We start from the raw sequence: 12328 nt of genomic DNA on the forward strand, positions 1-12328 counted from the left end.
GTGATTGTTTTACACGTATTTATACATTATCACAGTAACTCCAGAAATAAGAAGTTAAATACTTTGCCCAAATCCACATATACAGTATATATGGAACCAAGAATTGAAACTAGTCACTCTAGCTCCAAAGTATGGGCTCTTAAACCACCACACAAAGGTATCTAAACATACTTACCAAACTTACTGTGTCCCATCTAACATTGAGAGAAAGCCTGTCTTAACACAGTGAAAATGGGTTAAAGAAGGACTTGTTAAGTAAAGAATTTAGCAGATGTCCAATTACGAATAATAGCTGATCTTTTGCTAATCCTATGTTGTTGTTGTTATGTGCCATGGAGTTGGACCCGACTCATAGCGACCCCTCCTGGAGTTTCCGAGGCAGTATCACTACGTAAGTAGACTGCCCATCTTCCTTCTGAGGAGTGGCTGGTGGGTTTGAACCGCCAGCCTTCTGGTTAGCAGTCAAGTGCCTTAGGAACTACGCTACCAGAGCTTCCTTGCTAATCCTAGGACCAAAGTAATTCAAGTATAGGCAGTTCCTTACCTTCACTCTTAGTCTTACTAACATGTTACAAAAACTGTGTCAAAACAGAACAAACTTACAAGTGAAAAATGGGAGTCTATCCCCATGGGGGTGAGGAATACACATACATACATCATGCATGCATACACACACACACACACACACACACACGGGAGCTCTGGTGGCGTAGTGCCTAAGGCCTTTGACTGTTAACCAGAAGGCTGGAAGTTCAAACCCACCAGCCACTCCTCGGAAGGAAGACTGGGCAATCTACTTCTGTAGTGATACCACTTTGGAAGCCAAAGGAGGGATCACTATGAGTTGGAAACGACTCGATGGGAGTGAGTTTGGTTTTTTTGGTTGATACAGATATATATAAACAAAATAAACACACACACACACACACTTCTAATCTTACAGTATCTTCCAGACACAAATATCAGTGGTTTATTTCTAGTGTTTCATGCTAATAAAATTATAAGCTTGAGATCTACCCTCTAACTTTTCACTTCTCCATTAAATAAAATTTTTATTTCTCTTATTAAAAGCGTAAATAGAGGCATAATTCAATAAAATATTCAAATAACTATACACATACTGATGCATGGGGAAGGAAGATTATCAAATTAAACTTGGTTGGCTGCTCATCAACTCAAGAGACAGCTCAAAACACTTGTTCACATTTTCTTCTGTGTCTCTCTACCCTATGGTCTGTTTTTTGAGTCCCTCCCTTCCCATTCTGCAATCTGTTTAGGACTGTGTTGTGCAGGGAACAAAAGGAGAGAGGATTCTTTCACAAGTCTGGTGATCCTTGACTACCTATTTATATATAAAAATTAGAAGTCATTGCACATGTATGTGTGAGTGTCCATGCGCATGTGTTTGGGGCTTAACTAGTGGGCTTCAACATAATTGAGTGGTAAGCCTGATATAAAACCACCATATACTGGTATCTGAAGCCTTCTTTTATGTGTATTTTGTTTTCTCTAGAAAAGATCCTCTAGAAGAATCCTTAGCTGGGAGGACAATAAATTGGCTGGCAACAAGATAGGGAAAAGAGTAGGTGGGGAAGGGTGTCTCCTGGTTTACTGCACAGATCATTTTCAAGTCCACATTTTAAATACTTTCACCAGTATTCCAGAAAGGGAGGTTCTGGATTCATATTTCCCCCTAGAGACTATACAGTTACTTGGCTGAGTGTGATAACATTCAGCTACTTCTAACACTTTTATCCAATTTCCTAGTTTTCAGTCCTTCACCTTTGCATTACCTCCTAGTGCCTCCCATTTTTGAGTTTTTCCAAAATTCTGCAGAGCAAATCCACTTCCTTCACAATGATACATTCCTTGATAGGCACTCAAATCTGCCTGCCTTATTCCACTATATCAGCTACTTGTCATCCATCCACTTCCCATCTTTATATATTGAAGTTCAAGATCATAGATTATCGATGTCCCCTCATTTCCAGAGAAGTCCTTGGGCAGTGCAGTCAGCTCATTTGGTTGCTAACTGAGAAGTTAGAGGACCAAGTCCACCCAGAGGCACCTTGGAAGAAAAATCAGCCATTGAAAACTCTATGGAGCACAGCTCTACTCTGATACACATGGATGGGGTCACCATTGAGTTGGAATGGACTCCCTGGCCAGTGGCTGGTAAATTTCAAGATGGAGTTTGTATTTCTTTCTCATTCTCTTGTTTACAGGTGGCTTCAGAGAGGAAGAAGAGGCAAAAACAGGTCTTTATTTTTGACAGTCGCCTGGGATCCTTTGAGAGGCCATTAGTCTAAAATAAAGTAAGCTTAACTGGCCATTTTAAAGCCTTTATATATTTTGGCATTATTTATAAGGGAAAGAAAAGCACAATGGGAAGAAAGTCTTATACATAGAAATGACCAATTTACACAGACAAGTTAAAAATGGAAAATAATAGTATTGTGAGAACAAATATTTGAAAACATCCAACAGGGTATAATCTTTACAGCATCCCCAAACCAGTAAACTATGTTTTCCAATGTTCTTAACATTGCCAAGTTCAAGATGGTTTTTGTTCTAAAAGAATTATTGCTCACTGGAGATGCAAATCAAACAATGATATATCTCAACCCAGCACTAATGGCTAAGTTAAAAAAAAAAATTCTGTAGAGGGTATGGAGAGACTGGAAGCCTATACAATGCTGGCAGAACTGTAACTACTGTGCAACCACTGTGGAAAATGGTTGCTTCCTTAGAAAGCTGGAAATAGAAATACTGCATAATCTAGCAATCCCACTACTAGGTATATAACCAAAAAAACCAACCTCACTGCCATCGAGTCGATTCTGACTCATAGCAACCCCTTTTGGGTTTCAGAGATGGTAAATCTTTACAGAAGTAGATTGTCCAGTCTTCCTTCTGTGGAGTGGCTGGTGGGTTTGAACCACCAACCTTCTGGTTAGCACAGAAATGCTTTAGGCACTATGCCACCAGAGATCCTGAAGAAATAAGGACCATGATACAAACAGATATATACACATCATTGCTTATCACAGCATTAATCACAATAGCAAAAAGATGTAAACAACCTAAATGCCTGTCAATGGAGAAACGGATCAACACAGTATGGATTACTATGCAACATAGTGTTTATTGATGAGGAATCTGCAAAACATCTCACAACATGAATGAACTTAAGAAGTTACTACGGAGTGAATCAATCACAAAGGACAAATTTGTATGAGACCACTATTGTAAAAAGTCAAGAAAAGGGTTTCACACAAAAAAAGTATTCTCTGATGGTTAGCAAGGGTAGGTGGGTGTGGCAGTTAAGATTGTGGGTCAATATGGCTGGGCCTGATGGAGTGGCTGGGCAGCTGAATGTAGTTATTCCCCATGGTGAGATTGCTAATTAAGTCCATGGTGGAATCTACTGGAGCAGCTGAGTAGCTGCTTTAGGGCTATGGGCTGAGTCTAGGATATAAGAAGAAACTTTGAGGCAGGTTTCCAGCTTATGGCATGCTAGCACCCTGCATGTAGCCAGAGCTGTTGTTCAACAGCTTGCCATTCCCTGCTGCTCTTGTCTCTTGGACTTCAATTAGTGGCCTACTGTGTTGTTTGGTAACATGAGACTGTGCTTTTTCACTTGTCGACCTCTGGTTTGTCAGCCTCAGCAGTCAGCAGCTGCCTGAGTGAAGAAAAGCCTCTAGCTTCAGAGGGTCAGAAGCAGGAGGCAGAGCTGAAGCCCAAGGTTGAGGGCCTTTCACCCAGCCCCTAGAGCCTGGCACTTTGAACTCGGACTTCTAGCCTCCAAAAAAAACTGTAAGAGAATAAATTCCTGTTTGTTAAAGCCATTCCATTTGTGGCATATTCCTGTCAGAGCAGCACCAGGTAACCAAAATAGTGGGGAGGGGAGCCCCTCCCCCCAAAAAAGAAGTATTTCTCATTGAGGAATATCTCTTTATTCATGACATCTCCATCCGTATACCAAAACTGTGCTCCCACCAGCCACTCCTTGGAAGGAAGACTGGGCAATCTACTTCTGTAGAGATATCACCTCGGAAACCCAAGGAGGGGTTGCTATGAGTAGAATTGACTCCTTAGGAGTGATGTTTTCCCCCCTTACTTAAATGTCTGTTACGTTTTACTATCCCAACTCAGTATTACAAATTCTACTTGAATGTTCTATAGTATATGAACATGTATCAACAAGAAGCTGCCAGAAATTCAAGCTGGATTCAGAAGACCTGGAATGAGAGGTATCGTTGCTGATGTCAGACGAATCTTGGCTAAATGCACAGAATACGAGAAAGATGTTTACTAGTGTTTTACTGACTACACAAATGCATTTAATTGTGTGAATCATAATAAATTATGTGTAACATTACGAAGAATGGGAATTCCAGAATGTTTAATTGTGCTCATGAGGAACCTGTGCACACACCAAGAGGTAGTTGTTAGAACAGACCAAAGGGATATTGTGTGGTTTAAAATCAGAAAAGGTGTGTCAGGGGTGTGGCATTTTACCATGCTTACTCAATCTGAATGCTGAGCAAAAAATCTAGGAAGATGTACTGTACAAAGAAGAACATGACAGCAGGACTGGAAGAAGACTAACAACCTGAGATATGCAGATGACATACCACTGCTTGCTGAAAGTGAAGAGGACTTGAAGCACTTACTGATGAAGATCAGTAAGTATGTGTGAATCCATATAACACACCTCAACATAAAGAAAACAAAAATCCTCACAACTAGATCAGTATGCAACATCAAGAAATTGAAGTTGTCAAGGATTTAATTTCACTTGGGTCTATAATCAACACCCACAGAAGCAGCAGTCAAGAAATAGAGTAACATATTGCATTGGGTAAATCTCCTGTTAAAGATCTCTTGAAAGTGATCAAATGGAAAGATGTCACTTTGAGGTCTAAGGTCCATCTGACCTAAGCTATGGCATTTTCAATCGTCTCATACACGTGTGAAAGTTGGACAACTAGAAAGAAGACCAAAGAATTGATGCCGCTGAATTATGGTGTTGGCAAAGAATAAGTAATTCCGTCTTGGAAAACGTACATCCAGAATGATCCTTGTAAGTGAGGTTAGTGAGACTTCGTCTCATGTACTTTGGACATGTTATCAGGAGGGACCAGTCACTGGAGAACAACATGATGTTTGGTAAAGTAGAGGGTCACTGAAAAAGAGGAAGACCCCTGACAAGATGGATTAATACAGTGGCTGCAACCATGGGCTCAAATCTAGCAACAATTGTGAAGACGGAGCAGGATTGGGTAGTGTTTTATTTTGTTGGGCAGAGTTGCTATGAGTCAGAATCAACTCAATAGCACCAAACAACAATGGATATGGAATAAAAGCTGTCAGAGACATAAAAATGCTAAATATCTCTGCACTGAGCTTTCATGGCTAGCTTCCCCAATTTTTATAGAGAACAAAGTATAGCACTCAATCAAAATAAAAGATGGTCAAGGGTAATGTGATAGATGAAGAGAGATGATCACAGTGCAGCAACCAGGTGTGAAACACCATACCTTCCTTTTACAACAAGCAAACTCTCTGGGGGGAGGTGGGTACAAAGATTCAAGCACAACAGCATCTATAGAGGCCTTGCTAGAGATGAGTGTAACTGGGGCTGAACTCATGCACTGTATTTAACTATAGAAAAGAAGCTAACGATGAATGAAAAAGGCTATACAGTATGGTAGATACTTATATAAGACTTAGAAAAGAGCCCTTGAAGGGGTTCCTGGCTAGCGTCACTCGAAGCAACAACTTCTAGTATACAAATTTCAGATTCCAGAAGAAAAGAAAGTTTTTCAGGTTTAATATAACTGTTCTAGCACATAATTAACCAGCCTGAAACATAATAAATGAGTCCTGTCTTGAACAAATTCCAATTACATTAAAGCTCAGAAATTCTGCTCCACCACACGCAGAAAAAGGAGAAATATATTTATCTAGTATTCACTATAGATAAACCCCTAATATATATATTTTACTTAATCCTCTTAACAATCCTGTATTATTATTCCATTCTATAAAGGTAGATACTAAAACTTAGAAATGTTCAATAATCCTTTTGAAGTTACATCCTTAATACAGGACAGCCTGTATTGTGTAACGATTAAGAGGATAAACTATGGAGTCAGATTGCTGGAGTTCAAATCCCAGCTGTTCAAAGTGAGCTTGGTAAATTACTCTCTGCCCTAGTTTTCTTATTTGTAAAGTGGGTCTAACTCTAACCTCCTAAGTATTGTGAAAGTTAAGAGGTACTATGGATAGGGAGTACAGCACAGTGGTTGCCAGCAAGGACTCTGGAGGCAGATGTTCTGAGTTCGAATCGTTGCCAGTTTTGTAATCCTGGACAAGTCATTTAAACTTCTGAGGCTACTTCTTCAACTATAACTAGGTTAATAATACTTAGCTTGATACAACAACTCAAGAAGCTATGGAAGTTTATCACGTGTAGGTATCTAGTTCATCATCCTTCTCTCCTTTCCCTATCACACACAAAACACGTTTTGTCTGGTCCAATTAAGTTTTAACTAACTATTAAGTGACAGAGATGACATATTAAAGCAAGGTATATTTGACTCCAAGCGAAGTCCTTATTCTTTTCCATGGCAAGCTATTAGCTGGTACACAAAATGCTTTCTGAATGAAACATTGTGAAACCAGGATACGAATAGTACCTACTTAAAACAAGACAGTATGCAATATGGAGTACTTCAAAAGGGCTTCCTCCCTTTTTCCTGAATTTAGAACAAAACCTTACTTGGGGAGGGCAGGGATAGAGGGGGAAGAGAGGATGTTACAGTCAACCCCAAATCATGGTTAAAATAAAATAAAATAAAACCAGGGATGCAGTGGTCTTCATTGAATTCAGTAAGGTCCTAAGGGGAGGAAAGGACCTGTGTGTGTGTGCTTGAGAAATGGAATACAAAGAAGTTCAGAAAAGCAGGCAGTAGTTCTCAGAAAAAGATGGCTCCTGGAGGCTCCAGAGCCCTACCACTCTGAATTTAAGGCTTCGCTTAACACTCTGACCCTTTTTCTCCCTCATTCCTCCTTTAAGTAATTCTGCTCCTTTACAGGCCAACCTCCACTTCTTAAATAACATAATTTAAAAAAGGAAAGGATGGGGAGAGTAGGCCAGCACTGAATAGAGGCTTCAAGTTACGTGGGGTTTACCTCTTAAGACACTAGGGTTAAGCAGAGGCTGGCAGAGTTTCATCTACTTAATCCTGCTCTCCACCTCCACCCAGGCAAATGTACCATTTAATGTATTTCTACTGTCTGTTCATTCAATGGATATTCTACAAACTGGTATTCCAGCTTCAAGTAACCAAGAGTTGACCATGGATGAAAATTTTAATTGGTACCTGATAATTTTCTCCATCCTTTACATCTGGTTTCCCTTTATACAGATCCTAACATGACTTCTTTGCTACTTCAAGTCTTACTCATAATATTAATAAACATCAAAACTGTTATTTATGTTAGATACTTTATATATGCTATATAATTTAACCCACAGTTCTGCAAAAATAAAAGAATTAGTCAAATTTTGCAGATGAAGAAGTATGGTTCAGATTCCTTTGCTCAAAGCTACAGACGTAGGAAGATAAAACACTGGAATGAAACTCAGGTCTAACTGACTGTAATGCTGATGCTCCTTTCACTAAACTGTAATACCTCTCTCATGGCTCTTTTTCACTTCTTTACTTGGAAATCTCAAAATTTCCCTGTGGTTTTTTCACAGTAAGCATCCATGGAGGTGGCAGTGGAAAACAGAGGTAGAGAGGAGGGAACAAGTAAAGCAATCGTTCATTTAAAGTCCATTCAAAAACGCTATCCTACTTAACTACTAATTTTGATCAATTTAGAATTTCAAGCAATATTCTCACATAATCTTCCTAGATTAACCAAACTCTAAAATAAGCATTGGTCTTTACATGTCAAAAAAGACTATAAAAAGTTGTGATAGTCATAGAAATCAATAACCCATTTGAACCAGATTCCAATTATGCTCATACGACTTTGTAGTAAAATGTATTTTACTTTACCTCTTAAGTGTTTTAGCAATGAAAACCCTTCAAAGCAGCCAAAGTCTTATGAATCTATAAAAAAAATTAAGTCCAGCATTTGATGGCTAACCAGAAGGCTGGCGGTTCAAACCCACACCACTCCTCGGAAGGAAGGTTGGGCAATCTACTTCCACAGTGATACCGCCTTGAAAACCCAAGTCACTATGAGTGAGATTGGACTTGACAGCAATGAGTTTGGTTTCTGAGTGACAATGAATGAAACATGAATGGGGAATAGGGAGCTATGCTTGTTCTGCCTTTCCTAAACTCCTTACCTTTGAGACTACTGGGCCTAAAGCATCGGATTTTAGGGAAATTTAAAAAAAAAAAAAAAATCATTTACAACATTTAATGAAGCAGAATTAATTATTTCTTAACCAAGCTAGAAAGTAGGATATTGTCTATAAACCTAGTTTCACAACGAATGATATACCACCACCACAATATTGTTGTACATCAGTAGTGGTAGTAAACATCCACACAGTATGGCTGAGTTTACAAAACCTTGCTATCATTTCAACTAACATTATACAACACCGATGTCATATGACACTGTATCCTACTGAAAAATGCATAATATTAAAAAAATAAACTATACAGTTTTACCTATGATAACATTAAGGGCATGACTCCCACAAGTTTGACATTATACTTATCATTGATCATAATTCATTTAGTAGTTGATGATGAAAGCTCAGCATATATTAAATATGGCAGAAAACAAAACAACCCAAACTGGTATAATGTTACCATTCTGTTAGAACATTTTTTATTTGTGAGTTAAAAAACACAACTGCCTCTTTTTTTTTTTTTTTGAGTGTTCATTAATGAACCTAAAATTGCTTTCTTTTTATCTTAAAAATAATCTTGTCACAAGTTGGAAGAACTGTACATTTTTATGCTTATCATTTTCAGAGTTGATGGGAAACTAAATAACTTTCACACATAATTCCTTAAAAACAAAAATGTTAATCTTAACAATTAAAAATAAAGCATAAATACTTACATATAGTTAAAAATTCTATAGTATCATATAACATTTAATTTCATGTCTATATGGGAGTTTTACTTTGCATCACCATTCATTATGTTAGTACAATTTCAGTAAAGCAATCATAAACACCCTTGTGTTACATGTTGTTGGAGTCAGACCCGACTCATAGCGACCCCTCCTTGGGTTTCCGAGGCAGTATCACTATGGAAGTAGATTGCTCCATCTTCCTTCCCAGGAAGGCTGGTGGGTTTGAACTGCCAGCCTTCTGGTTAGCAGTCAAGTGCCTTAGGCACTATGCTACCAGAGCTCCTTTGTCTTACATTGCACTGAGTATTATCAGATCATCATTCTGAGATCAACCTAAGTGCCAAGATTTCATACTACTCAATAATGTGGTAGTAGACATAGGTGTGAAGATTATAAACATTTTGCTATTTAGTCTTTGGCAATACTACTTTATGACAGTTCTAAACAAAACAAATTGGCAAGAATACAGGCTCTGTCTCAAAGCTGGAACTTGGCCAACACTACTAGAATTCTTTATAAGCAATTAAATCAAATTAGCAGAATTTAAATAGCTTTCTTTTACCATTAAAGGACTACAGACTCAATGCACTAGGTGAATAAATACAAAAAACAAATTCGATTATGGTACTTAACTCAGCCAATAACGCTAATATAACCTGTTTAGAATCATTTTTCTATTTAATCTTTTTATCAAGCGCTATGTGCAGGTGGAGAGCTCTGGTAGCATAGTGCCTAAGGCACTTGACTGCTAACCAGAAGGCTGGCAATTCAAACCCACCAGCCACTCCGCGGAAGCAAAGTTGGGCAATCTACTTCCGTAGTGATACCGCCTGAGAAACCTAAGGAGGGGTCGCTATGAATCGGGTCCGACTCGATGGCAAACAACAACAACAACATGTGCAGGAGACTGTGACCTGAACGAAATCTCCACTGTTCACGGAACTGTGAACAGTTTATAAGTGGATGAAAAAAATCCATGAAATAGAAATCTGTTGCCTCCAAAGAATTAACAGAAGTACTTCTAGGATGATGGGTAAAGAAAAAGACAACACAAAAGCCTGACAGGAGCCGGCCTTCCAGAGACTCTGGCCAGAGGCTCTTCAGCATATTTCCTCAACTACAACCCTAGAAACGTCCTCAATTCTGAAAAGACTAGCGAAGGATAAAGCCCTGTGGTGGGTCCAGGGGGTTGTTTCGCACCAGGTTCACAGAAGGCAACCGTGTGGGCGAAGCAAAGCCCGGGCGCGGGGGTGCAAGCAGCGTCACTATAGCAATTGAGAGGCGGAGAGCGTCATCAAGGGGCTGGAGAAGGAGGACCGGGCCACACTGATCTGAAGAGAGGAACACGTGGACCCGGAAGACGCGAGCGGGAACCGGGGATCCGGGAAGCTGCTTCTTCACCGGCTCGCGGCGTGAGTGGGGGGAGGTGGGGTGGGTACTCACTTCGATGATTTTCTCCTTCTTCTTCTGCTCCGCCTTTTTGCTACCCCCGGCCTGAGCCTGTTTCTTGGGGGGCATTGCGGAGACAGGTGGCACCGGCCAGACTTAAGAGCAGCTAGACACCGTCAGGGGCTTTGGCCCCACGGCAGGAGCAGGAGGAAGACCAGGGCCTCCGTCGCCGCCGCACCGCGCGGAAGACGAGTCGCTCACTCGCCGCCGAAACACGGCCTTTGCGACAGGTCGGTGCTGCAGGGCATTGTGGGTAGTGAGGAGCGGCGGCCGGAAGCAGTGTTGCGCCTGCGCGACTGCTGCATCCGGCCGGGTAGGCTAGACGGGACGTGATGGGTAAAGGGCTGAGCGTCACCTTTGATGTCGCGCGTGCACTTGCTCCTTTTTAGGTCGCGGCAGGCCTGAGGATGCATCTGGACGGGTGTGTTGCGACCTACAGTGCTTGTATAGTCTCTCCGTGTCCTCTTTTGCGAGCTGGTACTGCCCACTGGGGTAATGGTCTCCTGTAACATTCCCATTCGCTGAGTGACCGCCAAGTAGCTGCAGCCAACCCCAGGCTGCTTTGAGGATCGGGGCACCCAGTTAACTTTCTTCCTCTTCTTTGACGAGGCTGGGCCGATGGCATGCTAAAGCCACCTGCTTCAGATTTCTGTGAAAAGAGCTTAAGAAGAAATTGAGACGGTTTCCTTTCATTTGAAGAATTCCAGAGTGCCAGGAATGGCATTCCAAAGAAAGGGGACACTCGAGCTAAACAAAGTATTTATCAGATTATCTCCAGACTTTAGGCAGGTACCTCGGTGATCTCTAAATAACCCTCATATGAGCCAAAAATTAACCAAACTTTCTTTGAGCATGTTGTAATAATTTTATTGAGGGCTTGGAAAATAGAGAAACTACTACTTACAATATTACAGCCATTATTTTACTTGTTTGTTAGATTGTGTAGGAATTGTTATTTTTCCCATTTTATAGATGAAACAGGAAGGAACACCCAAGGTTTTGTTAAGAGGTGAGCCAGGGATTCTAACTTTGGCAATTGGACTTCAAAGCCTACATGTCTTTCACTTAACAAAAGCAAACCCTGTTTGAAATGGTATTTGATGAATTAATAAGTCCTGTAGTATCTTTGCACAGAGCACTAACGTGCATTGATTAAGCGTTGGACTGCTAACCAAAAGGTCTAGTCTCTGAGGGAGGTAAGACTTGGTGATTTGCTCTCATGATGACTGTTGTTGTTGTTAACGTGTTGTCAAGTCACACCTGATTCATAGCGACCCTTCCTTGGGTTACCGAGGCAGTATCACTACGGGGGTAGATTGCCCAACTTTCCTTCCGAGGAGTGGCTGGTGGGTTTCAACTCATACGCCTGTCTTTTGTTTGGCTGGAAACCTCAGGCATGGGTTCAATCCCAGACCTGAAGGGCAGCTAGGGGCCATAGCCTCAGAGGGTTCCACCAGGCTCTATCAGACCAGCAAACCTGGTCCTCCGTCCCTTTTTTTTTTCCTCCAAATGATTTTGAGTTTTGTCCACATTGTTTTTCCTCTCTATCAAGGAGCTCCTACATAGATCTCCTTCTAAGTGGATGACAGTGGTAGCTGGGCACCATCTAGTTCTTGTGGTCTCATAGTCGTATAGGCTGCAGATCAGATGGTGTACCAGTTGCTAGGATTGTTTCCATGACTTTTTGGTTTTCTTCATTCTTCTTTGCTCTGGACGAGGAGAGACCCATTGTTGCATCTAGATGGCAGCTTGCTAGCTTTTA

At 40.7% G+C, this 12328-nt stretch overlaps 1 protein-coding gene across 1 annotated transcript in view; it reads right to left on the reverse strand.

The window, feature by feature from the left end:
* Positions 1-10635, reverse strand: part of ZC3H15 (zinc finger CCCH-type containing 15) — a 36298-nt gene extending 25663 nt beyond the window's left edge. Inside the window, exon 1 of the mRNA XM_042780647.1 lies at positions 10318-10635. Coding sequence (XP_042636581.1) covers positions 10318-10635 — 318 coding nt within the window. The remainder of the gene's footprint in view (positions 1-10317) is intronic.
* Between the last annotated feature and the right edge of the window lie 1693 nt (positions 10636-12328).

Source organism: Orycteropus afer, unplaced genomic scaffold (genome assembly GCF_000298275.1).
Source record: "Orycteropus afer afer isolate SDZICR_OR568_19922 unplaced genomic scaffold, OryAfe1.0 scaffold00001, whole genome shotgun sequence".
Lineage (NCBI taxonomy): Eukaryota > Metazoa > Chordata > Mammalia > Tubulidentata > Orycteropodidae > Orycteropus > Orycteropus afer.